Source organism: Monodelphis domestica, chromosome 5 (assembly GCF_027887165.1).
Source record: "Monodelphis domestica isolate mMonDom1 chromosome 5, mMonDom1.pri, whole genome shotgun sequence".
Classification (NCBI taxonomy): Eukaryota; Metazoa; Chordata; class Mammalia; order Didelphimorphia; family Didelphidae; genus Monodelphis; species Monodelphis domestica.
Window position 1 is genome coordinate 211,498,652 of NC_077231.1, and position 24,692 is coordinate 211,523,343.

General features: G+C 36.5%; 1 protein-coding gene and 1 long non-coding RNA gene across 3 annotated transcripts in view; both read right to left on the reverse strand.

Annotated features, from left to right (window-relative positions):
- Nucleotides 1–24,692, reverse strand: part of DGKI (diacylglycerol kinase iota) — a 623,490-nt gene that overhangs the window by 239,791 nt on the left and 359,007 nt on the right. The window contains exons 20-21 of one of the 2 annotated variants that reach the window (XM_003342025.4): nucleotides 15,829–16,028; nucleotides 9,037–9,099 (exon numbers count right to left, since the gene is read on the reverse strand). In XM_003342025.4, the coding sequence (XP_003342073.2) occupies nucleotides 9,037–9,099; nucleotides 15,829–16,028 (263 nt within the window). The remainder of the gene's footprint in view (nucleotides 1–9,036; nucleotides 9,100–15,828; nucleotides 16,029–24,692) is intronic. The other variant, XM_056799742.1, reaches the window with a different exon arrangement.
- Nucleotides 12,257–15,811, reverse strand: LOC130454598 (uncharacterized). The gene is made up of 2 exons (XR_008912314.1): nucleotides 13,758–15,811; nucleotides 12,257–13,091 (listed from the first exon to the last, which is right to left on the reverse strand). It is a non-coding gene; the product is annotated as an uncharacterized LOC130454598 (long non-coding RNA).

Sequence of the window (24,692 nt, forward strand, 5' to 3'; positions counted from 1 at the left end):
GGGGGTAGGCAGGTCATGGAAGAACACACTATTTTTAAAGATGAAGAAATTCTAAGTCTACAAAGTTAAGTAAAGCTCTCCAGGACACAAGGCTGGTGAGTGTTAGAGAAGTAATTCTAACACAGAATTCAAAATCCAGAGTCCCCACCTCAGTAAAGCTAGATTCGTCAGCCTAGAAGAATGCCTCGTTCCCAGAAGAGAGGTCAGTCCAAGCTCAGGAGGAACCAGTGGAAAGCGTGGAGTGACTATGACCCTGCTCCTCGTCTCCTTCCAGGCACATATTTTGTCCAGGCTTTCAACCCACTGCATTCTTTCTGTGAATTCTGTAAAGCGATGATGTGTCTTCAACATTAATTTTGTCCTAGCTAAATAAGATTTCCCTTTTATACTTTTTAAATGCTCTCTTTTCATCTCATTTCATTTGTGCATTACAGGATATTGTGACAGATCAGGAAGGCTCAATTGTGGCAGTATAATTAAATTAAGAATAGGGTGCAGATGAAAGGCACATTGCAGTCTACCACCCCCTCAGCAAAGTAAACACGAAAGAGATGACTTAGACTAACAACGCTCTCAAACCAAACCTCCAAATTTCTTTATTATGAAAGTACTCTTTTCTCACAAAGATTATTGCTGACTTTTAACTCAATATTCACTTTGGCTCAAACTCCCCTTAGTTGTATTTCTTTCTACCATCATTAATAATAGCTATGTACAACCTATATCATATTAACTGCCTTCTTCTTGGGGACGGGAAAACGGTGGGAGGGAGGGGAAAAATAATGGGACAGATTTTTGGACATAAGTAATGTCAGAAATTTTTTCTTTTGGATAAACATATTTATTATTATACATATTACATATTTACAGCAAATCACATGCACTATATTATTTTCATGTCATATAATGTTATATATTTTTAAAAATAAAAGGGAAACAATAATAATAGCTATCATTTATATAGCACTTTCAGGCTTGCAAAATATATTAGAAATATTTCCTTATTTTGTTCTCACAACTCTGACAGACAGGTGCTGTTATTATTCCCATTTTATAGATGAAGAAACTGAGGCAAAAGGTTAAGTGACTTGCTCAGAGTCACTTATTGGGCCATCTAGCTGCCTCTACATACAGAGTAAGTACTTAATAAAGAAAGATTGGTTGGCTGACTGATTTCATTAAATTTGCCTTGTCTTTAGTTTCCTCATTGGTAAAATGAGGAAAACAATACTTGTCCTAGAGAAGTCAAATGACCTTCTTAGGGACATATAGTTAAGATAAGATAGAGTCCATATTAAAATATAGGTTTGGGGGGAATGTAGGTGGCACAATGAATAGAGCGCCAGACCTGAGGTCAAGAGGATCTGGGTTCCAATGTGGTCTCAGACATTTCCTAGCTGAGACTCTGAGCAAGTCACTTAACCCTGTCGGCCTGGCCCTTGCCTGTCTGTCTTGGAGTTTTCACCAAGACAGAAAGTAAGGGTTTAAAAACATTACTGGCTTTTTGACTCCAAATCCCATTTTTTCCAGGAGAATGCATCTAGATAGCGGCAGCTAAGTGGCACAACCTGGAGAGAGGAGGTCCTGGGTTCAAATATGACATCAGATATTTCTAGCGGTGTGACTCTGAGCAAGTCACTTATCCCCATTGCCTAGCCCTTACCACTCTTCTGCCTTGAAACCAATGCATACTTTGGATTCTAAGACAGAAGGTAAAGGTTTGAATAAAGAAATACAGTCAAATACTGCCCCACACCCAGCCTCCATCCATTGAAAAAATTTTTTTCAGCCTGCAAGACCTAGTTCTGGTGTCATTGCCATGAAAATATCCCTAATTTCTCCCTGTGGACCTGTCTGCTTCTGGAAGGGCTATTTTCATTTTAGAGCCTCTAGAAGCATTTTAAATTCATCTTACTTGTATTCTGCATTGTATTATAGTCATTTGTGTATGTAGGGCTGCTAGTGGCCCAGTAAATAGAGCACCAGGCCTGGAGTCAGAAGAATTCATCTCTCTGAGTTCAAATCTGTCCTCAACCATTTCCTAGCAGTGTGGCCTGGAGCAAATCCCTTCACCCTGTGTGCCATAGTCTCCTCCTCTGGAAAGTGGGCTGAAGAGGGAAATGGCAGACCACTCTAGTGTCTCCGCCAAGAAAACCCCAAAAAGGGTCATGAAGAGTCTGAGAAGACTAAACAACAGCATTCATGCATCTATCCTGTCTTCCTTATTGGACTATAAACCTGTAGGAGGTAGGGGCCATTATGCATTCATCTTTGTATCCCTAACCCTGGTCATTCAGTCATCAGCTGGCCTTAATAAGTACTTACTATGAGCTGGAGATAGAGCAGCAACACAGAGCTTGCATACAAGATGACTTAATATGTATTTGTTGAATTGTCTTGGATAGGTAGAAGAGAAAAACCTGAGCATCCCCCCCCAAAAAAAAACCCAAGGAATTTTGAGAGTTGAATAATGTATCTATTTTTTATAAGAAGACTGTTTGTCTTTTCAAAAGGAGCAAATGTTTCAGGCAAAATAACAGTAGTAGTAATGTCTAAGGCATCTTCTACAGTAAGCACTTCTTCAGTGAGCATTCAGGAGAATGACTTCTTGTCCCATCTCTATCACTAATGGTCCATGTGATATTTAGTCTGAGTGGGTCCCATTAGTGTCCATAATACCATTTTTTCAAATGTTGAGAAGATTATGGTGGGTGAGATATTAGTATCTCTTTCATTTCAAGACTATTCTTAGTTTATATAGATAAGATTATTTTCTTAAACTCTCGACCTCTACTTTGCCTTCTGTTAAAAGAAGAGTATGGATTAAATGATCTCCACGTTCCTTCCAGGTCTAATATTCTCTGAGTACATTTATTTAGTACAGACATATGATTTTTGTACAGACATATGATTTCTTGACATGGGAAATTCTATTCACTAGTGAAGATCAGAAACTTGACTAAAATTTTATAGTGTTAGAGAATTACCTGGAGCACTAATTTATTAAGTAGCTTCTATGATCACATAGATGATGTGGATTAGAGGATAGAATTGAAGCCCAGTCTTCCAGAGTTAATAGTCAGCTATTTAACCACCAATTAGCCTTCCTCTTTATAGAGAAAAAAATGCTGAAATAAAAATAGCAAAAAGTGGGAAAGAAAAGAAGTGATTCTGAGTATCCTAATTAGGAAAAATGCATTCTTCTTATTATAATTACTAGAATAGTTTGAATTTAAATATAATTTTATGCTATTATATGCTTTAATATGCATTGATTTTAATACTTTCAAAGATATATGATTTCATATGTATGGATACTACTTCCATTGATGCACCAATATACATAGCAACTCTATGTGCCTGATAAAACAAATTTGTGTGATCAAAATTGATGATGAGCCTCAACTAGTTTAGCTGGGCTGGATCTTGATGATAGACTTTGGTCCTTTTTGGGCTCCATTCTCAAAGCTTTTCCAGTTTTGTGTCGAACCTTATAGAGATTGTTCTTCATTTGAACCAACATCACAAACCCAGAGTCGTCACCACAGATGAGGCATCAGAAGGGGACTGAAGTGGAAATTCATGTCTACCATGATAGAATGGAAAGAACACAGTCACTGATGTCAAAGAAAGCTGGGTTCAAATCCTGATTCTGGGGTTTACTACCTGAGTAATCTTAAGTAAGTCACTTCACTTTCTCCAGTTTCTTAATGTGTAAAATGAAGGCGTTAGATTAGATGGCCTCTGAAGTCCTGTCCAGATTCAGACCTGGCACCTTATGATCTTTGATCAATTTAATTTATTTTAACTAAAAGTGAATGCTATATATAAGATAGAGCAGTATAACTATTGTATTATTAAGAACTTACTCTCTAAGTAAAGCAGTTAGGTTTTGCAATGAAAAAGCATTGGTTGGCCTTAGAGACATAAATTCTTGAGCTTCAATCCACCTCAGACCCTTACTACCCATGTTACCTAAATACTTATCCTTTCTAGGATTGTTGTGAGAATCAAAAGGGATAACAGCTGTAAAGGCACTTTGCACAGTGCTTGGCACCTAGTGGGTAATTAATAAATATGCTTGTAATTTAACAAGTGCTTATTCTCCCATAGATGCTGGATGTGGACATAAGACTACATAACTGGATGTCCTGTCAACACAACAGATATAAGCTGTTCCAATGCACATTGATCATGTTTTTATTCTAAATGGCTCCTATTTCTGACTTTCCTATTACTATCAATGGCACCATCATTTTTACCTGTCTTTGAGGCTTGGAATCTTGAAACTAATGCCCTTCCTTTTTCTTCCACACCTTATATACCAACCTATCACTCTCCCTTGTGGCTCCAAGAAGCTGTAGTAAGTGCATCACATACATAGTAGTAGAAGATGGGATAAACCAGGTTAAGGGTAACTGACAGATGATCCACTGGTGAATTGGAGCATGTGAAAACTTCTACTGGGGGAATGGAATGGGTGATTGTGAACAGTTCTTTCCAATGGCCATGAAGGCAGTAGAAGAAGGCATTGTGGAGTACCTTAAATTTGGTCATATAGTCATTGAAGATTCCAAGGACATTCACTGCATCCCTGTCCATCGCCAACTGTCTTGACTTTTGTCCTGCCACTAGATTTCAATGACTCTGGAAGAGAGACCAAGACTTTGTGCAACTCTGCTCATTAATATTCAATTCATGCTTGAGTTAAGACATTACCCTGTGATGCCACTGGTCTGCTTCAAAAAGCAAAGGATGAACAACAAGTAAGAGAGACAGATTTTACCCTCGGTTGCTTGAATCAGATCCAGTACTCTTTACGTGATGTCACCTCTCCAACACAAAAGTTAAAAGTAAATAGACATCTTATTGTCATGGTAATTTTTGATATATGGAACATATGATGCCTAATTTTGTTTCTCAACCTACACAGAAATGATTAATCTTTTAAAATAACAATTTTGGAAAACAACTTGAGATATCTTTTTATGTCAGAGGTAGGACATTTATTTTGTTTTTAAATAATTGTGTGTATTATATATATACATAATTGTATAACAATTTTTTAAAACTATGAAAAATAGAAAATATGTTCATGTTGCTCCTCAGAGAATAAAGCAACCAGGAAACCTAGAAGAGTCATAAATGCAAGCACAACCACCTCTGATAAACTCTATTACAATTTAAATCTTAATGCCATCCCAAGGTGTCATTTAAGAATTCTTTAGTTGAATTTAAAAAAAAAAAACATCTTAAAGGAATATTATCCCCATTAGCTAAGAATATAATGCAGAGGATTTTGTAGTAATGGCTGTCAAAGTGTAAAAAATGAATACTCAAGCCTCTTAGATTTGGAACACTAACTCTAAAGCTTAAAATCAAGTGCTTTTTTTCATTTCTAAACTTATGTTAAAAAAAGATGGGAGGAGTAAATAGAGAATTGATAATAATACATGCTGCTGCATAAGTCTAAGTGCAACTTTAAGCTTTAATCCCCTGCATTAAGAATTTTGGAAACTCTGTGTATATGTAAATGACAAATTTTAGTGTAGCCACAAGAATCCTGCCCACCTCTGAATGGTGCCAAGTGCCTTCTTTAGGAGGCTTCAGGGTAATTTACATGGCATTGTTGCTAGATTCTTAGGGCACAATTGAAAAAGAAAAGAATTTACTTACCCTAACTTAAATATCAAGCTGAATAAGGCTGAATTGCTGCTTGGACTTTAAGCTGGGGAACTACCAGAATGGCTGATAAAGAAAAAAAAATCTTGACCTGAGTTCTTTTTTGTACCAGCATAATGTCACTGTGGGTCCAATCCAAGGAAAGTTCTGAAAGTGAGTTAAATTTTGGACAATTTTAAACAGATTGAAAATATCCCTTTTGAAGACCTGGTAACTGAAGACAGCTCCAGAAGATGGGAGCAGCTCAGTGCAAAATGGAAAGTCAAGACACAGCTGCATGTCACAGGCAGAGAGTAATAATAGTTAGAGAGATGGAATGGAATTGCAATAAGTCACAGCTGAAAAATGGGAACCATGAGAGCTATTGTAGCTGCTGTACATCTCATGAGCTATTGAAGGGAGTTTCCTGTTCCTAGCAGTGATGAATCTCTGGGAGACCACCACTTTTAAGTATGGCAGGATTTTGTCCTAATAATTTCTTTTCTAATTTTTTTAATTAAAAGATAATCTATTTTGATGATCTGTTGGAAAAGAATGGTTTAAATGTGAGCTTGAGCCCTATTTATATAACCATGATTGACCAAGATGTCCCACATTGAATCTAGGGAAAGTAAAGGATCTTAGCTCCTGAAGAGCTGATGTTAGGCTGTTTCTCCACTGCAATGCTTCAGCCTTCTGCTATTGGCTGCTTCTTCCCTGAAACATCTCCTCATCTTCACTTGATCATACTTGATTTATCTATTTATGTTTCATAGTTACTTGACTATCATGCTTTGTTATTCTATATCTTTCTAAATAAGTCTTTCATATTTATGTAAACACACTTATGGTTTTCCATTGAGTTTTAAGTTTTCAAACCTAAAGCTGCCCATGTCTAATCTGCTTTATTAGCCAAACTACAGCAACAAAAATATCACATTCATTTCATAGCATCACTGAGGAGTAAAACTCCATCAGACCAAAAAAAAGAAAAAAAAAGAAAAAAGAAAGGAAATAGAATGTCCTCTTTAAGGAAGTAACCCCAAAGAGTCCCCCAAAAGCTACAGTAAGAGGAACACAAGTAATTTTGTCTATAGAGATGACAAGGCTATTATCCATTATTTTTTCTATATCAATGGAGATCTTACACATTAGCTCTAGTCCTATTTCTTGGAGTACACCAATCATGTTGGACTTTTCTAACTGAATGAAAGTACCTCAACCCAGACGAAAATCATTATCAATACTTATGTGTGGCCATCAATTTAGTGCTTCAAAATGTTTTCAAAAAGTGCTCCAAATTTTAGTGTTCCATATTGCTCAATTTTTACATCATTACACGTGTCATTATTCCTTTTATAGATGACAACAACTAAGGCTGAGAAATTAAATTACTTCTCCAACATCATCTAAACCAGGGCTCAACCTCAGATCTTTTGACTCCACTATTTTTTGTTCTTTGCAGTCTACTACTTCTCCCAAGTTCTTAGTCTTCCAGTAGACTTTGGCTGGAGGAAATGGATAAATAAGGGTAGGTTTCTAATTTGAAGATTAATTTCACATATCACCAAGATTTGTAAATTATTTTGCTGAGAAGTACTAAGATTAAGCACTGGGAAATGATTGGGGTGGGGCAGCATAGTTAGAAGAAAAAAAATCATTGTCCCCTCTCCTGTTCACCTTCCCCTGTGATGTCCTTTCTACTAAGGATGTTTTTAGCATCTACTTTGTGCCAAGCACTGTGCTAAGTATTTTACAAATATGATCTAATTTGATCCTCACAACAACCCTGGGAAGTAAGTGCTACTATTATCTCCATTTTATAGTTGAGGAAACTGAAGCAGACAGAGGCTAAGTAATATGCTCTGGATCACAGAACACGTAATTTGTCTGAGGCTGGATCTGAGCTTGGGGCTTTCAGATACCAGGCCCTCTGTTCTATGCATTGTACCACCTAGCTGCATCATCATCTAAGCAGGATTGAAAGTGAATTTAAAGGAAATCATTGGCTGTATAAGCCTCAAGAGCATATGATCTTCTGAACAATATCCATGAGTAAAAGACTAATGAGAAAGAGAAAATCTAAAGTTCAGATTTTTAAACTTGGGTTGATGAACTTGATTGGTTTTTGGGGGGTAATATTTTGATAACTGAACTTTATATGATTGGCTTCCTTTTAATACCATGTATTTGTTTTTATGCATTTAAAAATATTTTTTGAGAAAGGGCCTGTGGAATCTACCAGGCTGCCCAAGGGGTCCATGACACATAGGAGGTTAAGAACTCTCAGTCTAGGGCTATTATTATATCTTCTCTAAAAGGCCCAATTGTAGCATGGATAGAAAAATCCCCTCCCCTCCTTCCCCCTAGAAATGTGAACTCCACATTATATTATTACCTTTAAAAAGAGAGAAAGCAAGGAAAAGCAAGATAAGATCATTATAGATCAATCTAAAACAAAAGGAGGAAAAGATTCAATTATAATTTATAGAATCTCAAAGCCACAGTGGTCATTTAGACCAAACCTGAATGGAAATTTCATCTACAAAATCCCTGATAACCAACCACCCAGCCCAGGGCCATAACTAGGAAGGGGAAGCTAGAGCTTTTCCCTAGAGTGATGAAATTCAGAGGAAGACAAAAGCACCATTCCAATAGCCAAAGACATAGCCACCCAGCCACATCAAAAACTCGTAGGACATACTGGGTATTTCTCTGCCCAAAAACAGCACCTCAGGTTAGTTCCTCCCTTTACCACAGAAGGAAAAACCCCTAATGATGGCTCTAATACAGCCTTCCCTTTCTTTTTAAGTCCTTACTTTCTGTCTTGGAATCAATACTGTGTTTTGGTTCCAAGGCAGAAGAGTGGTAAGGGCTACTAGGCAATGAGGGTTAAGTGACTTGCCCAGGGTCACATAGCTAGGAAGTGTCTGAGGCCATATTTGAACCCAGGACCTCCCATCTCTAGGCCTGGCTCTGAATCCACTGAGCTACCCAGCTGCCCCCTACAGCCTTCTCTTGAAGGCCACCAGTAATAGAAAATTTATTCCTTCCCAATGTAGTCCTTTCTACTTTGGAATAGTTCTAATAGTCAGGAAGTTTATGTGAGTATTGAAAGAAATTTGTCTCTGAAACTTTCAGTCATTGCTGATACATCTACTCTCTTGGACCAAATAAAATAATTCTAAATAAGATTCCTTTTAAAGGCTAGCCTTTCAAATCCTTGAAGGAAGTTGTCATGTCTCCACAAGTCTTCTATTCTCCAAACATTTTCAGCGCAGCAGCCCTGTGAGGGTGGAAGAAAAATCCAAGGACGCAAGTAGAAGATTATTATAGAATGGAAGAAAATGTAAAGCTAAACAACCTTATACTCACATGGTGAAGGAGCCAGGGGGAGCAGAAACTCTCCTCAGGTCAGTGGTTTGCACCTTATGGATACTAGAGGCAGCAGGGAATGAGCAGCGAAGACAGAGTCAGCACAACAGCGTGGACAGACAAGGAACAAGCCAGGAGAGAGAGAAAAAGACACACAAAATTTAAACAGAAATTAAATGAGTGTCTCACCAAAAGGTGAACAAAAAGAAAATGAAAATAATGCCAAGCATGGAAGCATCCAAGAAGCAGGTGATAGGAATAAAGCCAGGGAAACAAATGGAAGGGGCTGTCTCCAAGGCCCATGAGCATCTGAGCACTGGGAGAATTAATGGTGATGGGTCAAATGGAAGGATGGTACCATGATCCATCCATGCTAGGATGAAGGTGATATCTGGGAGAAAAATATGGTTACCACTTCTTCCTCTAAGTTTTCAAGGACACCAATTGAGGGATAAATATATATTATATACTGGTTGGTCTCAGTTAATACCCAAAATCCCAAGAGAGTTTCTGGGGTGTCAAGGCATGATCTAGATGAAGGTTGCCCTTGGACACAGCCCCCTTACATTCTTGGATTATACCACAGCATTATATGAGAGGTAATCTTTCAAGCTCAGCCTATACACGAGGCAGTAAATTGATATTGCAAATGTACCTTAAATGTCCTTAGGTCCAGATAGAAGTCATTACCACAATTTCAGAGCAAACACCAGACAAATTCAGGCATTCTCATGATTATATAAAATACTTCAGAGGACAGACTATTTTCATAAGATCAAAGATTAAGAAATCACAGGGACTGCTGATGTCATCTGGTCCAAGCCCTTTTTTTTAAGAAAAGGAATATGATACCCAGAAAAGATAAGCTACTTTCTTCTTGAATAGAAGTGCTCTGAGAGGGAGACTTGAGTTCAATTTCTGCCTCTAACACATAGAGTCTATGTGCCTCTGGCCAAGTAATTTAAGATCTCAAGACTGTAGACCACCATTCTCTTATATTATTTATTGCAGAGAAGGTATTGAGTTACATGGGTAGAGACAGCTTAGCTTTCTCATCTAGGATTCCTCTATACCAATGAAATCATAGTCCCTATCCCTATTCCTAATATAAATATGCTAAGAAAGGAAGAGGAAAAAGAGGAAGAAGAAGACAAGGCTGAGAAAGGAGAAAAACCAGAGAAAGACATAGAGAGGTGAGAGAGAGAGCGAGAGAGAGAGTGAGAGAGAGAGAGAGAGAGAGAGAGAATGAGACAGAGACATAGACACAGTGATACAGACCAAAAGATCTAAGATATGTGGTCCAAAGTCCAGAGAAAATATTTCTCCTTTTATCAAAACTGTTTACTTTGCTCTTTTCCTAAAAGTCACTTCAGATAGTCCTAAACATTATCTTACCCAACTTCTACAACTACTAGGTTTGATAAGTGCCCTGATAGTTTTACCAATTTGTCTGAATTCTCTAGTAATAAAGGTAATTTTTTAATTATTATAAAATAGAAATTTTTGGGGAAAAGAAATGTTCACATTTATATAGTGCTTTAAAATTTGTCAAGTCCTTTACATACCTTATATAGTTTGAGCCTCTTAAGAGCTCAGTGAGACAAGAATGACAATTATTACTGCCCCTAATTTACAGTGAAGGAAACTGAATTAGGGTTAAGACTTTAAACTGAGGACTTAAGGGATTTTGATGAAGGTCAAACTATTAGTTAATTGTGAGATTTGAACTATTCTTGACTTTACAAAGGATAACTGTAATGTTTATATAGCACTTTTAAGGTCTGTAACGTGCTTTACATATATTATAGCATCTGATACAACAATTGAGGTAAATCTTAGCATTAGTCCCATTTTACAGAAAAAGGAAACTAAAGCTGAGGAAGATTAAATTACTTTTTTAAGGTCACAAACCTATAATTGTCTGAGATGGGGTTTAAATCCATCTCTAGCCTCCAGTAAAATAAAAGTGTTGAAGATGACCTCTCAGATCCTTTCAAGGTCTAAATTTATAATTCTCTAATCAGGTCTTTCCTACTCCATGATAAGAATACTTGTCATTTTACTATGCTCCTCCTCTGACTCCAACTCTCACTCACTATGGGTAATGGAGAAGGGAGGAAAAGAAGAAGGAAATGATGAAAAGGAGAGAAAGGAATAGAGAGAAGGGAAAAAATAGAGTGAGATGGAGAAGAGAAAGATGAGAATTATGGAGAGAGGGAAAATGAGGAGGTGGGGAAGTCATGGTGAAATAAAAACTGAGAAATATTGAGAACTCTAAGGTGTTATATCTCTTGGTATATGGGCTTGGTAGTTTGCCATTCCTAAAGCAGGTCTGGTTTAAATCCATCTCACATCTCTCTGCCCTTGGCCATTAGAAAAAGGCTGCCTGTTCCAACTAATAGCTTTTTGTACACCCAAGGAGGATGGAAACCAGGTGCTCAGTTCAAAGTCTTTTATTTACAAACCACGCCACAAGATAATAGAAACAATCAGTCTTTAGATAGAGGGAGTATAAAAGGAGAAGTCAGCACTTCTTGTTCTCCTTCCTAATGACTGATTACAGATTGGCTCAAGTTAAGAGTCAAACTTAGACTGTACTACAAAGTAGATCAAGCCCTTTTGGCTTCCTCTCTCCTTACCAGCTGCCTTTCAGAGAAAGCACTGTAATCATAACTCATTCTGCCATCATATTAATGGTACAGGAAAGACTGCCTAGATAATGTTCTTCTTTCACTCTTGTGTGATAGGTATTTATGACAGCTGGACAAGGAAGAAGTCCATGTACTGCAATCAAGAGCTTGTATGGTACACATGTATCATTGAAGTAGACAGAATATATCTGTACAGTTTTCAAATAGATAGGACTATTCAGGAATCAGAAAGTAATGTGTTTCTCTCCTCCTCTCCACTAAGGACACTGAATATCATCATCAAGACCACAAAATATTTCAAAAGGCTGCAACAAGTTGCTGAATCTAAATTATTCTGATTCTTTGATGGGTGCAAGAGCTCATCAGTATGGGAACTCTCTCTACTAGGGCAGATCTAATACAAATAAAATTAAAGTCCCATGCCTGGGTTAAAAAATCAACTACTTAAGCACAAAATGAGATGCCTGAAAGACACAAAAGAAAGTGGAGGTTTGTATAAGGCTAGCACTGGGCAACAATGCGATACCACTGCCCACATTTTATAACAATTAAAATTATCCTAAAATTGGATTGGGACACTTTTTTTCAGGCAGTGACCTATTCCAGCACTGGAAGTGATTAAGCAAAAGTTTTCTGCCCAGGATACATATTCAACTAGTTGTCTTCTAAAGTCCCTGACAATTCTATGATGCTATGATTCAATAATCTTTTTCTGTTGGCACTGGAATTGTTAGCAACCTCCACTTATTCTGAGGTTTAATATAGTACTTCTTTGTGTCTTCAGTATCCCATTCTTTAAATACTACCATTGCTATTAATTGACTTCCACTGAAAAACTTTATTTCATGAAATCCTTTCATTCTTCTGAACTCTTTAAAATCTGCTATCTCTAAAACTAAGGTAAAGATAAAACTAAAATCTGGCTTTCTTCTCTTCTGACACAAATTCAAAGAGGGAGTCATTTCTTCTCCTGCTCTTATCCTCCCTCACTCCATCTAGAATTCATCTTTTACATGCCAGAAAACAGTTCACATATTGGTAAGAATGTGATCCAGAAGAGAATTTCCCCATGTGGTTCCTCTACCTTTTGAAAAGTAAATTATCATTAAGAGAAGTGAAACAATAGCTTCTTGACTTTTGATGCCAGCCTTTTTTTTTAAAACAGCTGAAGTTTCTTCTTGCTATCATATCACACATCTCTCCTAAGCTTGTGATCTATTTCTCAACATATTTTGGGATCAATTTCTCATTTACTTTGTCCATGTAGCCCATCAACAGTTACATTCCAATTGCGAAACTATGTCTGCTTCTTTTCCCCATGGATCTTCATCTCAAGTCTCTCCACCATGCTTCACTCTTCTGCTGCCTGGATTTCCTCATATGAGCATATCTTCTTGGGTATATCTTCATAATATACAATATGAATAAATGTCTGTTGGATTATTGAATTGAATAGCCGAGCTGTCCTGAGAGGGATATGACTCAAAAATAAGGAGTTGAGTTAGCAAGAACAATTTTAATTCATTCTGGTGAATAAAACCAGAGGAACATTAAACAAGGAGTGATAATAGCAAAATATATAGCATCTTCTAAAGATAATCTTTTGTAATAATATGTCAGTTTTTTCATAAAAGAATTTCATTTAATTCTTAAGTTAAATATACTGTCATGTCCCTCTGATATAAAACATTGGATAAAAGTATTTTTTCTAATCATTTGGCTTAATGGAAAAACATTATAAAATGTTATCAGGTTACTATAACTTCATATCCAGTTCCTTTGAATTCAGTTTTATGAGTGCTAAATTTGCAAACTTAGCAAAAATTCTTGATGGAGTTTTATTGTGTGTGTGTCATAGATATCTATGGCTGTCTGGTGGTCCATCTCAGAATAATATATTTGGAATTTTAAAAATGCCATGTTTTAAGAAAAGGCTAGTAAAATTGAAGTTATAATTTTTTTTCACTCCAGCTTCACAGAGCCCCTGAAATACAACTATATAATTATGGGAATTTTATAAATCCCAGGTTAAGTAATCCTTCTCTGAAGTGACAGCAGTGGTACACTTACTCTCAGTAGGAATTGAAGAGAGCATATTAATTTCCTCTTCCTGATAATGGTTTATATAGTTGAAGAAAACTAGAGGAGAAAAAGAACTGTGAATGCAAAAGCACATTGGATTTAGTCAGAAGACTTAACAACATTTAAATATCAGCTCTTCTACCTGGCACTTGTGGGCCACCTTGGCAAAGTTGTTTGGTTTCACTAGATATCAGGTTCTTGTTCTAGAAAGTGAATATGTTGATATCCAATTCCCTTATACCTTTACCCCTAATGATTCTGTTATCCTATGAACTCTCCAACCCAATCCAATTCAATGATCTTTTATTAGGTGCCTCTCATGTGCAAGGCACTATGCTAGGGTTCTAGGAATACAAAGACAAAACAAAGAAACAGCACAATACTGACTATTATAGAATTCACATTCTATCTCAGATAATGGACAGGCTATGTTGATTGCCTAGGAAGAACAACTAGTAAATTAAGAAGGTTACTAAAGCAGGAGAACAATTCATGAAGCAGACAGTAATCCTTCTGCCTAAGCATCTCTCCCTCCCCCCACCCCAGAATGGCATTCTATTTCATTACTATGCTTAGCTGTTGGTTAGGTATAGATAAGATCCCCACTGGTGCAAGATGAGTTTCATTCACTCTAATATTGTTCTTGAACTACTGATTGCTTCTGATATAGCTGGGGAGAAATGAATACCAGCCATGGATTCAGAATAGAAGGGGGGAGTAATTGGTACTAAGTATCAAATCTTCCCTAATAGAAAGGAGAAGGTGGAAAGAATACTAAATAACCTCCCCCAAATAGTACCATCTTCCATTGGATGAGTTCCAGGGAATTTAGGAAGAGTTCTGAGAAGAAAGGAAACAGAGGTTAAAGGAAAGCCCTCCTAACCTCATTTTCAGTGAACACTCTCACTTCTAAAAGAGGACATACACTCATTTTCATCCCAGGAATATGCAATTCTAACAATGAACATAAACTAACAGTATAATAAAAGATGGACCATGACAGAGAGATGAGATAGATGGATCTCTATGAGCAATTAGCTTTGACTTCAGTTTCAGGAATTTCCAGGATGACATTAAGATAGGTATACAAACAGGCATTCTGGGCTGAGAGGGAAATGCCTTTATTGAAACTCAGGGCAAGCAAATTATCTCTAGTCAATGAGGAAATGAAAAAAAAAAAATCAAAACACTGAGGTTTTTAAATCTAATTTTCTATTTTCTCCACAAAGTCTTAGTCTTAGCAGCTGTTAAATGAAAAAAAATTCTTATTCTCCCTTTTTTGCTTAAGCATTTATGACTACCATTAAAATCAAATATTATCTGTAAATAGAGACACATTATTAGCCACAAAAATTTACTTCAATTCTTCTTTTCCCCCTTAAGATTAGTCATGTAATCAATTAGCATGGTCTCAAGGGCACCAAGTATATTATGGACAAATCCTGTTACAGGATAGTAGGGATCAGGAAAAGTTTTAAACATATGGAAGTGTAAAGTAGGACAAGTGTTGGTGGGTTATAAAATTGGGAAGCATGAAGCAATTCTATACCTAGAAGATATAATGAAAGATGGGAGGAGACTGTACAAAACAGAGAATAATATGCCAAAGATGAACTTTTGCTACTTCATGATTTTGCATAGAATCAGCTCTGGATAAGACCACCTCTCTCTAAATAATCCAAGACTAGTAAAAACTAGTGAAAAACTAGTGAAAAACTTTGGTGAAATGAGTAGATATTCACCTAAACTGTTCCATTAAGGATGAATAATTTGAAATTACTCTGCCCCCAAATTAAACACACTTAAACATCAAGCGAAAACACCTATCATGCACAAGATAGTACTTTCTACCAAAAAAGGGGATACAGGACTCCACACAATAAAACAAACAGATGATGCAATTTTCCATATGCTGAAAAGCAAGGAACCACTAGGGTCCCTGGGATTTTCTTTCCTTCTCATACATACACATACGACCAGTCAATCCATGCACATGCTCTGAATTTTCCTATCTAAGCTCTGCCTCACAGTAGTAATTTAAAGCAAAAATATAACTCACTCATTAAGTAAAGGCATGGATGTTCTCCTCTTGCTCTTCTGCACCATGTTGGCCTGATTTCTCAGGGATATCCGAATCAGGGCAGGGGCCAACTTACAGGGCTCTCCGTCCACTTGCATGGGGATGGATTTATATGTTAATAGCATTACCTCCCGGCACTGGTGCAGCCTTTCTCCATGGCCTCCAACTTGCAGAGCAGCCTACAGAATCAAAAGAATGAAAAAAAAAAAGGTGGAAATGCCATCCATGTCTTATCAGTCACTCAGAACAACTACAATTTGTTAGGCCATTATTTAACCCAACAGTTTCCTGACAAAACATGTTATAATTTGTTTACAATGCAAAAGAAAAGATGTGTACCATGACTTCATAAATCACTCTATTCTTGTTCTTGCAAGTACTCACTAGCCATGTGACCCCAAACTATTTACTTATCATTTCTGGATTTCAATTTCTTCATCTGAAAAAGAGGGGATTGGAATGGATAATTTCTGAGATGCCTTCTAAATGTGACATTCTATAACTTTAAGTTAAAACAAATTTGCCAATTCATAATGTATTGGTAGGATTGCTTATAATTCTTGCTGGCCACTTTTTACTTCCTCTTATTTCTAGCTATATACCACTGGGCTAGAGAACTTGGGCATCAGTACAAATCAGTACACCAGCCAAAAAAAAATCAATGGAAAGAGAATACAGAAGAGAACAAAGAAATGAAATAAATAACATAAATCCAGTTCTACATAATAAAATTTTAACTCTCAAAAATCCACAGGATGATCATATATATTGCTGGTTTTTATCCATTAGTTGGCCATTGCTTTTTACTTGTATACACCTAGGCTTTTTATCCTTCACCAGTCAATGTATTAAGAGGAATAAGGTAAACCAATTCTGGAAAGGAAGGTTGAAGTCACTGTGTGAAGGGCATTGAATACAAGTTCCTATAAGTAATAGGAAGTCACTGAAAATGTTTATTCAAGGGATTGACATGTTAGACTTAGGCTCGATGAAGATTATTTTGGGAGTTGTATGTGGGCAGCATGGATTAGTGGACAGGCTCCTGAACTTAGGATCATCTGGGTTTAATTCTTTCCTCACATAAGCATTCTATGGTCTGAAGAAGTCACCCAACATTTTAGTACTAAGTTTCTTCATCTTCAGAGTGAGAGGATTTGATTTGAATAATTTTTGAAAGCCCCTGCCAGCTCTGTATCTATAATCTTAGTAGTTCTGTAGTAGAGACAGAAAGAAAATGCAGTCAAAGAGCATCATTAAAACTATTATAATAATCCAGGTGAGAGTTTCTGAAAGCCTGAAATAGATGTTGGTGGTATGAATGGAGTGAAGGGAATGGATATGATAGATGTTGAAATTACTTCCTTTTGTTCAACCTATTCCCTTTGATTGAAATAATGCCATTTAAATAATAATTTTAATAAATAAGAAATAAATATTAATATTAAATAAATGTCAGTAACATTTGAGAGAGAGAGAAATCTAGACTTGCAATATCAATTTATGAGTCTCTATAAGCAGTTATATCTACACCTATTCCCTAGTCCATGCATATGTTTTAAGTTCTCCCTCTAAATTCTGTCTCACTCTGGGGTATGATTCACTCATTAGCTAAAGTCAATATATATGTAGCCACATTTGTGTGTTAGAACCATGGAGAATACTTTCTGCCCATAAGACTTCTAGTTTCCTGAAATACTTGCTTCTATATATGTCTGATATAGATAGACAGACAGCAGGCAGGCAGGCAGGCAGGCAGATAGATAGATAGATAGATAGATAGATAGATAGATAGATAGATAGATAGATAGATAGATATGTGTGTATAAGATCTATGTATAGGTGTTTGTCTATAATTATGTTTACTGCTTTCTATTTTATATATGTATATGTCATTTCTTCTACTAGATAGTATGATCTTAGAACACAAGAATGAAGTATTCAATCAGTCAATAAACATTTATTTAGAACCTATTATGTTACAAGGAATTGTGCTAAGCCTTAAATATCAATGACCCTCTATATCTCAATACTATGTGTGAATGAATCAAGATATACCAAGAATGAGCAATACATTAATTTCATTCTCCAGGAGAACACTGAACAGAATACAAAAGTAAAATACAATTGTCTCAATTCATTGGTACCCTCCTCATACATAAAAGGAGCTCAATATAGCTAAGTAGGCAAATGATTTTATTCTATTTCCTTTATAGCCTTAGATAATACCAAAGAATATTCAAAAATCAGAAAATATAAACATATAGTATATGCTTTGACTAAAAGACTGTAAGTGGTCTTGTTCTCTAACTTTTAGGCTGATTCAAAAGATAGTTTATAAAATTACACCTAACCTTTTGATGTTTAAGAGAATGAAGAAAATATATAACAAGTTCAATTATTAAGCCATCTCATCAGCTACTGAAATGGAACAGTCTCTAGTTATTCAATTATACATGACCCACAATACAGAGAACTAAAAAACAAACAAAAAAAATTTGCCCATTAGTTCAGCTGATTCCACAGAACAAACAAGAATATTTCTCTGTGTGTACTTATCTAATACAATTTGCTTTTGCCAGAAGACATATCTATCATTGTCTTTTTTCCCAGATCTGCCTTACTACTTTTTAAACAACAAAGGTCCTCGTAGCTAGGAATTTCAGAACCATCTTTCTAATTTTTACCACAGGAGATAATAGTATTTTGAGCCAAAAGGATTGTAGAATTATGTATTTGAAGCAAGAAGTGGCCAAAAAGTCATTTAGTCCACCTCCCTCATTTTATAGATTTAGAAATGTAGGCTCAAAAAAATGAAGTGACTTACCCAAGTTCATACAGGTGATAAGTATCAGATTTGGGATTAAAGCCCATGTTCTCTGATGCCATATCTAGTATTCTTTCCATTACCCATCCCTACCTGGTGCTATTTAATATTAACAATAATACAAGTGAGAGATGGCATCATATGGTGGGCTTTGGATTCTGGAGACAAAAGTTCAAATCCTAGTTCTACTATTTACCTGTGTGAGAATAGGTATCTTATACTGAGATTATGATCACATTTTCCCATATCAACATTGTTTTATAACATAGTAAAAGTCTGCAATGTTGTTTTGACATGTAATGAAGGATTCTCCTACATATACTTTCAAAATGAGCAAGTCTCTCCCTTGTGGAAAATAGACACTGGTTCCCACTACTTCTAAAGCAATATATTCCACTTTCCTTCAATTTGACACATTAAGTTCTTTATTATATCAAACCTAAATTTACCTTTTTGACACTTCTACCCATTTCACATGGTTCTACCCTGGAGTCAAGAAGAAAAAGTCTAAGTCATTTTCTATATGACAACCTTTTAAATACGTCATAGCAACAGATTTCTCCCCACCAGGTTGACCATCCCCATTTGCTTCAGTGGACTCTCAGATGGCATAAACTCAAGTATACCCTCAGCTCCCTGCTTGTCTTTCTCTGATTGCTCTCCAACTAATCTGTAATTTTCCCAAGACCTGGTGCCTAGTTCCAAACACAGCACTTCAGATGTGGTCTGGCAAAAGCAGAATGAATTGTATCCGCCCTCTCCTTATTTCTAGAGGCCATTCCTCATTTGGAGAAGGAAATGGTAAACCACTCCAGTGTTTTTTTATTTTTACCGAGAAAACTTCAAATGGGGTCATGAATAATCAGACATGATTGAAACAATTAAACAACACCAACAAAGCCTCTTTTAATGAAACTTACAATTACATTAGCTTTCTTGTCTATCCTATTGTACACTGTGGACTCATATTAAGTTTACATCCACAAATACCCTGTTAAAAAAAAAAAAAGAATCCCATCATCTATCCATGCCTCCCCCAGCTTGAACCTGTGATTTTTTTAAACCCACATATAATTCTCTACATTTACGGATAGGGTCAAGACCAAGGATTTCAGTGATATAGAGAACTCCTGGGTAAGGAAACTCCCCTCTGTCAAAACAGCTTGGCATCTTATGGTATCAGAGAATCCCCTACAGCAATGAGAAGTTAAATGATTCACCTAGGGCCACACACTCATTATTTATCAGAGGTGGTACTTGAATCCAAATTTTCCTGACTTTGAGGCTGGCTCTCTCTCTCTCAGCTACACTACTCTGCCTCTTTATTAAAGTTCATCTCATGAGATTTAGCCCTACATTCTAGCCCACCAAGATATTTCTGAGTACTGACTGTCAACCATTATTTTAATGATTCTTCCCAGTTCTGTCATCTACAAGTAGGATAAGGATGCTTTCTCTCCTTTTATCTAAATCCATCATATTCCAATTATCTTATTTTAAAGATGAGGAAATCAAGGCCCAGAATGAGAGGATATGATTGGCCTAAGAGCCGACAGATAGTAAATAGTGGAGCTAAAATTCAAATCCAGGTCCTCTGACTCCAAATTCAGTTCTCTTTCTACCATAATGCATGCCACTATACTTTTGAGTTCAGAATAGTGGAGGAAAGGCATTGTTTTGGCTTAATGTCATGGTATTTGCTATTCTGAATGGTATGTTCTGGACTCAAGAAAAGATATCCTATTGATGATAATCCCTACAGTCATAATGTAGACTAATCCTGATGTGAATTAGATGTACTTAGAAGCTTTACAGTGACAGTTACATAAAGAAATATAATAATGCCTAATTCTCCATAGAATATTGTGATAGACATTATTTTCAAAAACTTTTCATGCTAAGGAAAAATCATTCCATTCTTATGTATTAACCAAAGATATATATGTGTTTAGAATTATATGTAGTAGGGAGCAGCTAGGTGTCTCAGTAGATTAAAAGCCAGATCTAGAGATGGGAGGTTCAGATTTCAAATATGACCTTAGCTATGTGACCCTGGGCAGGTCCCTTAATCTCACTTAATGCCTCTCACCCTTACTGCTCTTCTGCCTTGGAACCAATAAACAATATTGATTCTAAGACGGAAGGTAATGGTTTGTTTTGTCTTTTAAAAAAAGTATATGTAATACCTGTAAAAAAAAAAACCCTGAAAAAGTTGCATTAAATTTTGCTAAATTATCATCATCTCTGTTGCTTACATGATCACTTCAGAGCCATTTTATGTTTATTTGTGATTGACCTCCAGGTGCCAATGGATCCTAATGTTTTTTATTCTCCTAAGCATAGAAAATACCCAGATAACACCATCACATAGTTAACAATCACTTTAGTGATACGCATCATGTAAAGGAATCCTTTACTAAAACTTTTGGTAAAATCATGACTTTCTATATATCTATATACATGTATATGTATACATTTATATGTATATAGAAATATATATATAATTTTGAAATTTCAGACTTTTTTAAAGCAAAGAGCACCTATCTTTATGGGTATGATTTTAGTTCTTTTCAAGTTTAATTAAAAGGATGAAATGATATTTAAGTGACTTTAATGCAACAAAAGTGGTAGTTTGTATCTCAATACTTTCTCATGATAAAGTTGCTTAATATGATCAGTTAAGTAGTTATCACTCCAAGAACTATGATAACTTACAAGGGATCAAGTCTAATTGACAAGTTAACAGTCTCCATACCTAATTAATGTGGACTAATAGATAAAAGGGAATATCCTCACAACTGGGGTCAAAAATAGAACTTGGTCTAATCAAATGAAAAATAGAATATCAGAGATGGTCTAAACCTCTTTTAGTGTAAGCCACCAGGAGAAACTGTGTCTTACCTTGTTAGAATTCAGGGGTTCTAAAATCAGGTGCCAATTGCCCAGTGGACAAATACAAAGACTTCTCAGAGGAGAAGAGTACCACCACCAGGATGATTCTTCAGGTGAAGGACTAATTAAAGACAAAGTCAAGCCAAGACCTGGCTATGCAGGAGATCGAGACCATGTGTTTTTCATGGATACTAAAGGTTTTAGATGAATTTGAATATCATAAATATCTGTTCAGCAGTTCCACAAAGTTGAATAACTCCTAAGAGGGTATAATGAAAGGTGATGCATTATAGTTCTGTTTCCATTTTGAGAATGCCTACTTCTCTGTTCTTTTTTGGATTAAGCATTTTCCTTGGTGGAGGAAATAAAGTGCTGTGTTATACCTAATACTTATCCAATCATATAGCATATTAAGTGCCCTTTCAAGAAGAAACCAGGACCCTAAGAACTTTCCATTTCATCAATGGATGCAGATTTAAGATGCTCATTTCTTCATGTTTCCTCAATTTTTTGGTCATCCTTACATGTATTAAATGGGGATCTGCCCATGCTGAAACCTCAAAGGTTGTGTACTGAAAGGCCCCCAATGTATCTGAATCATATAGTCCTATTGAACCATACTGGCTTACACCCCCCTGGGAACAATGACTCATACTTTTGCTACTTGTACTCAAAACTAATTGCTCTCTGTGATTCCACAGACTCTGTCCTCTATTATACTCTACCACCAGCTCTCCAGGGGTCAGCTTCAAAACAATTTATAATCCTGATTACTAGCATCCTGTAGCTTTCTTACAGCCCAGGGGGCACTGCCTAATTATAAACAGCAATGATGCCAATGCCTCTTTTGCTTTCTAATACACAACTGATTACCTTTCAAGTGGGTTGGCCCAAGAGTTTACCACTTGGGACAAGCATTCATTCCCCTTGCCTTATACCTCACCTAGTAACCAATTCCCTACCTTGCCAAGATTCCTGTTCTACTCCCTGATTCTTCTATGACCAGCATGCTATCTCCTCCAATGAAACATTACAATGAGCAGAAGTCTTATTCCTAAATTCACATGACAGAAGCCCAGTCCTCTTTGATGCCAACCAACTATCTAGAGTATATAACCTATCACCAGTCTAGCATGATGCTAGATGTCCTACCAGCATTTCACAAATAAACATTTCTAGAATCGGACTCATCATCTTCCCCTAAAAACTCTCCTTACTGTTAATGTTTTAACTATTAATGTCTCTACCATCCTCTTAATCCCTTTAGAAGGCTTGTAATCTTGAATCATCTTTGACTTTTGTTTTTCCTTCTCTGTTCCCCCACTCCTATTGTTGACAAATTTGCCATTTTCTACTTTCACAATACTTCTCACATCAGCTTCTTCATCATGTCCAGTGCTACCACCCTAATTTGGGCTTTTGACTCTTCTTGCCTACACCATTGGAGTTGCCTCTTAGTTGGTCTTCCTGCCTCCACTCTGGTCAATCCATTCTCCTCAAGTATAGGAGTTTAAATAATCTTCCCAATTCATAACTATGATAGTTATTATGTTACTCAAAAATGCCTAGTGATTCCCCACTATGTACTAAATAATAATTGTCACTGACTAGCATTTTAAGATTTCCACAATACAGACCCAACCTTCTTAGGCAACTTTATCTCATACTTCTTCCATTTATGTATTTTATATTCCAATCACACGGTACTATATTCCATCCCTTGTTCTTATCTTGCCCTCTCTCATCTCTGTGCCTTTACTCAAACCCTTCCCCCACACCCTCCAAAAAATCCCTCTCCCTGAATCTCCATGTATGAAGGTCCCTAAATGTATTGCCCACCTCAGATTCATGAAGCCTTCTCTAGTTTCTCCCCATGCCAGGTGAAAGAGCCATCACTCAATGAAAACTTGTTCTCCAAAACATTTATTTATACATTACTTTCTCTCCTATACATTTATTTCACACTCCTTACACCATAGTAATCTGACCACTTGTCCTTCCTTCTTCCTTTCCCTCTCCCTTACCAGACTATAATCTCCTAGAAATGTGGGCATGTATCCTAGGTAGTAATCATATAATGTAGAGAATGCCTTGGAGTCAGAAATACCTGGTTTCAAATCTAGCTTCTAACACTTTCTAAGTCATTTAAACCTGTATGGCCTCAGTTTCTTCAGCTTTTAAATGGCTTTAATAACTTTATTAAAGGATTATAAGATCCTCAAAGGATTGTGTGGATCAAATGAGAGAAAGTATGAAGGACTTTGAAAACTTTTAAAGCACTATAGGATTGTTAGTTACTACTGATAGCTATGTTTATAGCCACAGGACATAAGAGAGTATAGTAAGATTAATAAATGCTTGTTGCCTTGAGCTGAACTCCATCTGTCATCTGGGAAAGCAATTTATGCCCTCAGATGAACCTTCTTAACAATGACCACCTATCTTCCTTGCTGCCAGAGTATTCAAGCATCATGTTCCCTACAAGTCTGTAAAGGTAGGCCTTTTGTCTACTGCTGAGCTTCTCTGACACCCATTTCTTGGCTGCCTGGATTGTTGGCTGCCTCCTGTTGCCTATTGCTGAGACCTGCCTCACCTGTCAGATCCATTTCAGTGAGCCTAGCTCATTTCCATATCCTGGTCATCTCCTGACAAGCACACATTTCTTATTGCTGCTGACCAACTTCTATTTCAGTTGTGTTCATTTTTTAAAAATCAGATAACAAGAAATCCTGTTTGTGGGCTGGGGTTTGTTGACATTTTTGAAGCTTTACTTCTGTCTGCATTGTCTAAGATGGTTACAGGAGGATTGTTTTTTCAAAAGGCTCACAAAACATGAACCCAGGTTATAGAAAATTAAATAGAATGACTCTGCATCACTGAAGGGAATATACATATCAATGAAATTGCAGATTCAATGAAGTATTACAATATTGAATGTGTCTTATTATTCACATAATGCATCAGAGTCAGCAAATAATTACATATTTTAACCTCATTAAAATATTCCCTCTTGATTCTTATTCTCCATCTTTTTGTCCATAGCTATCCTCTATATATGTGACAGAGGCGATAAAGCTAGCCACTTTCAACAATGAAGAGAAGAACAGAGCAGAAGAGAGAAGGTCCT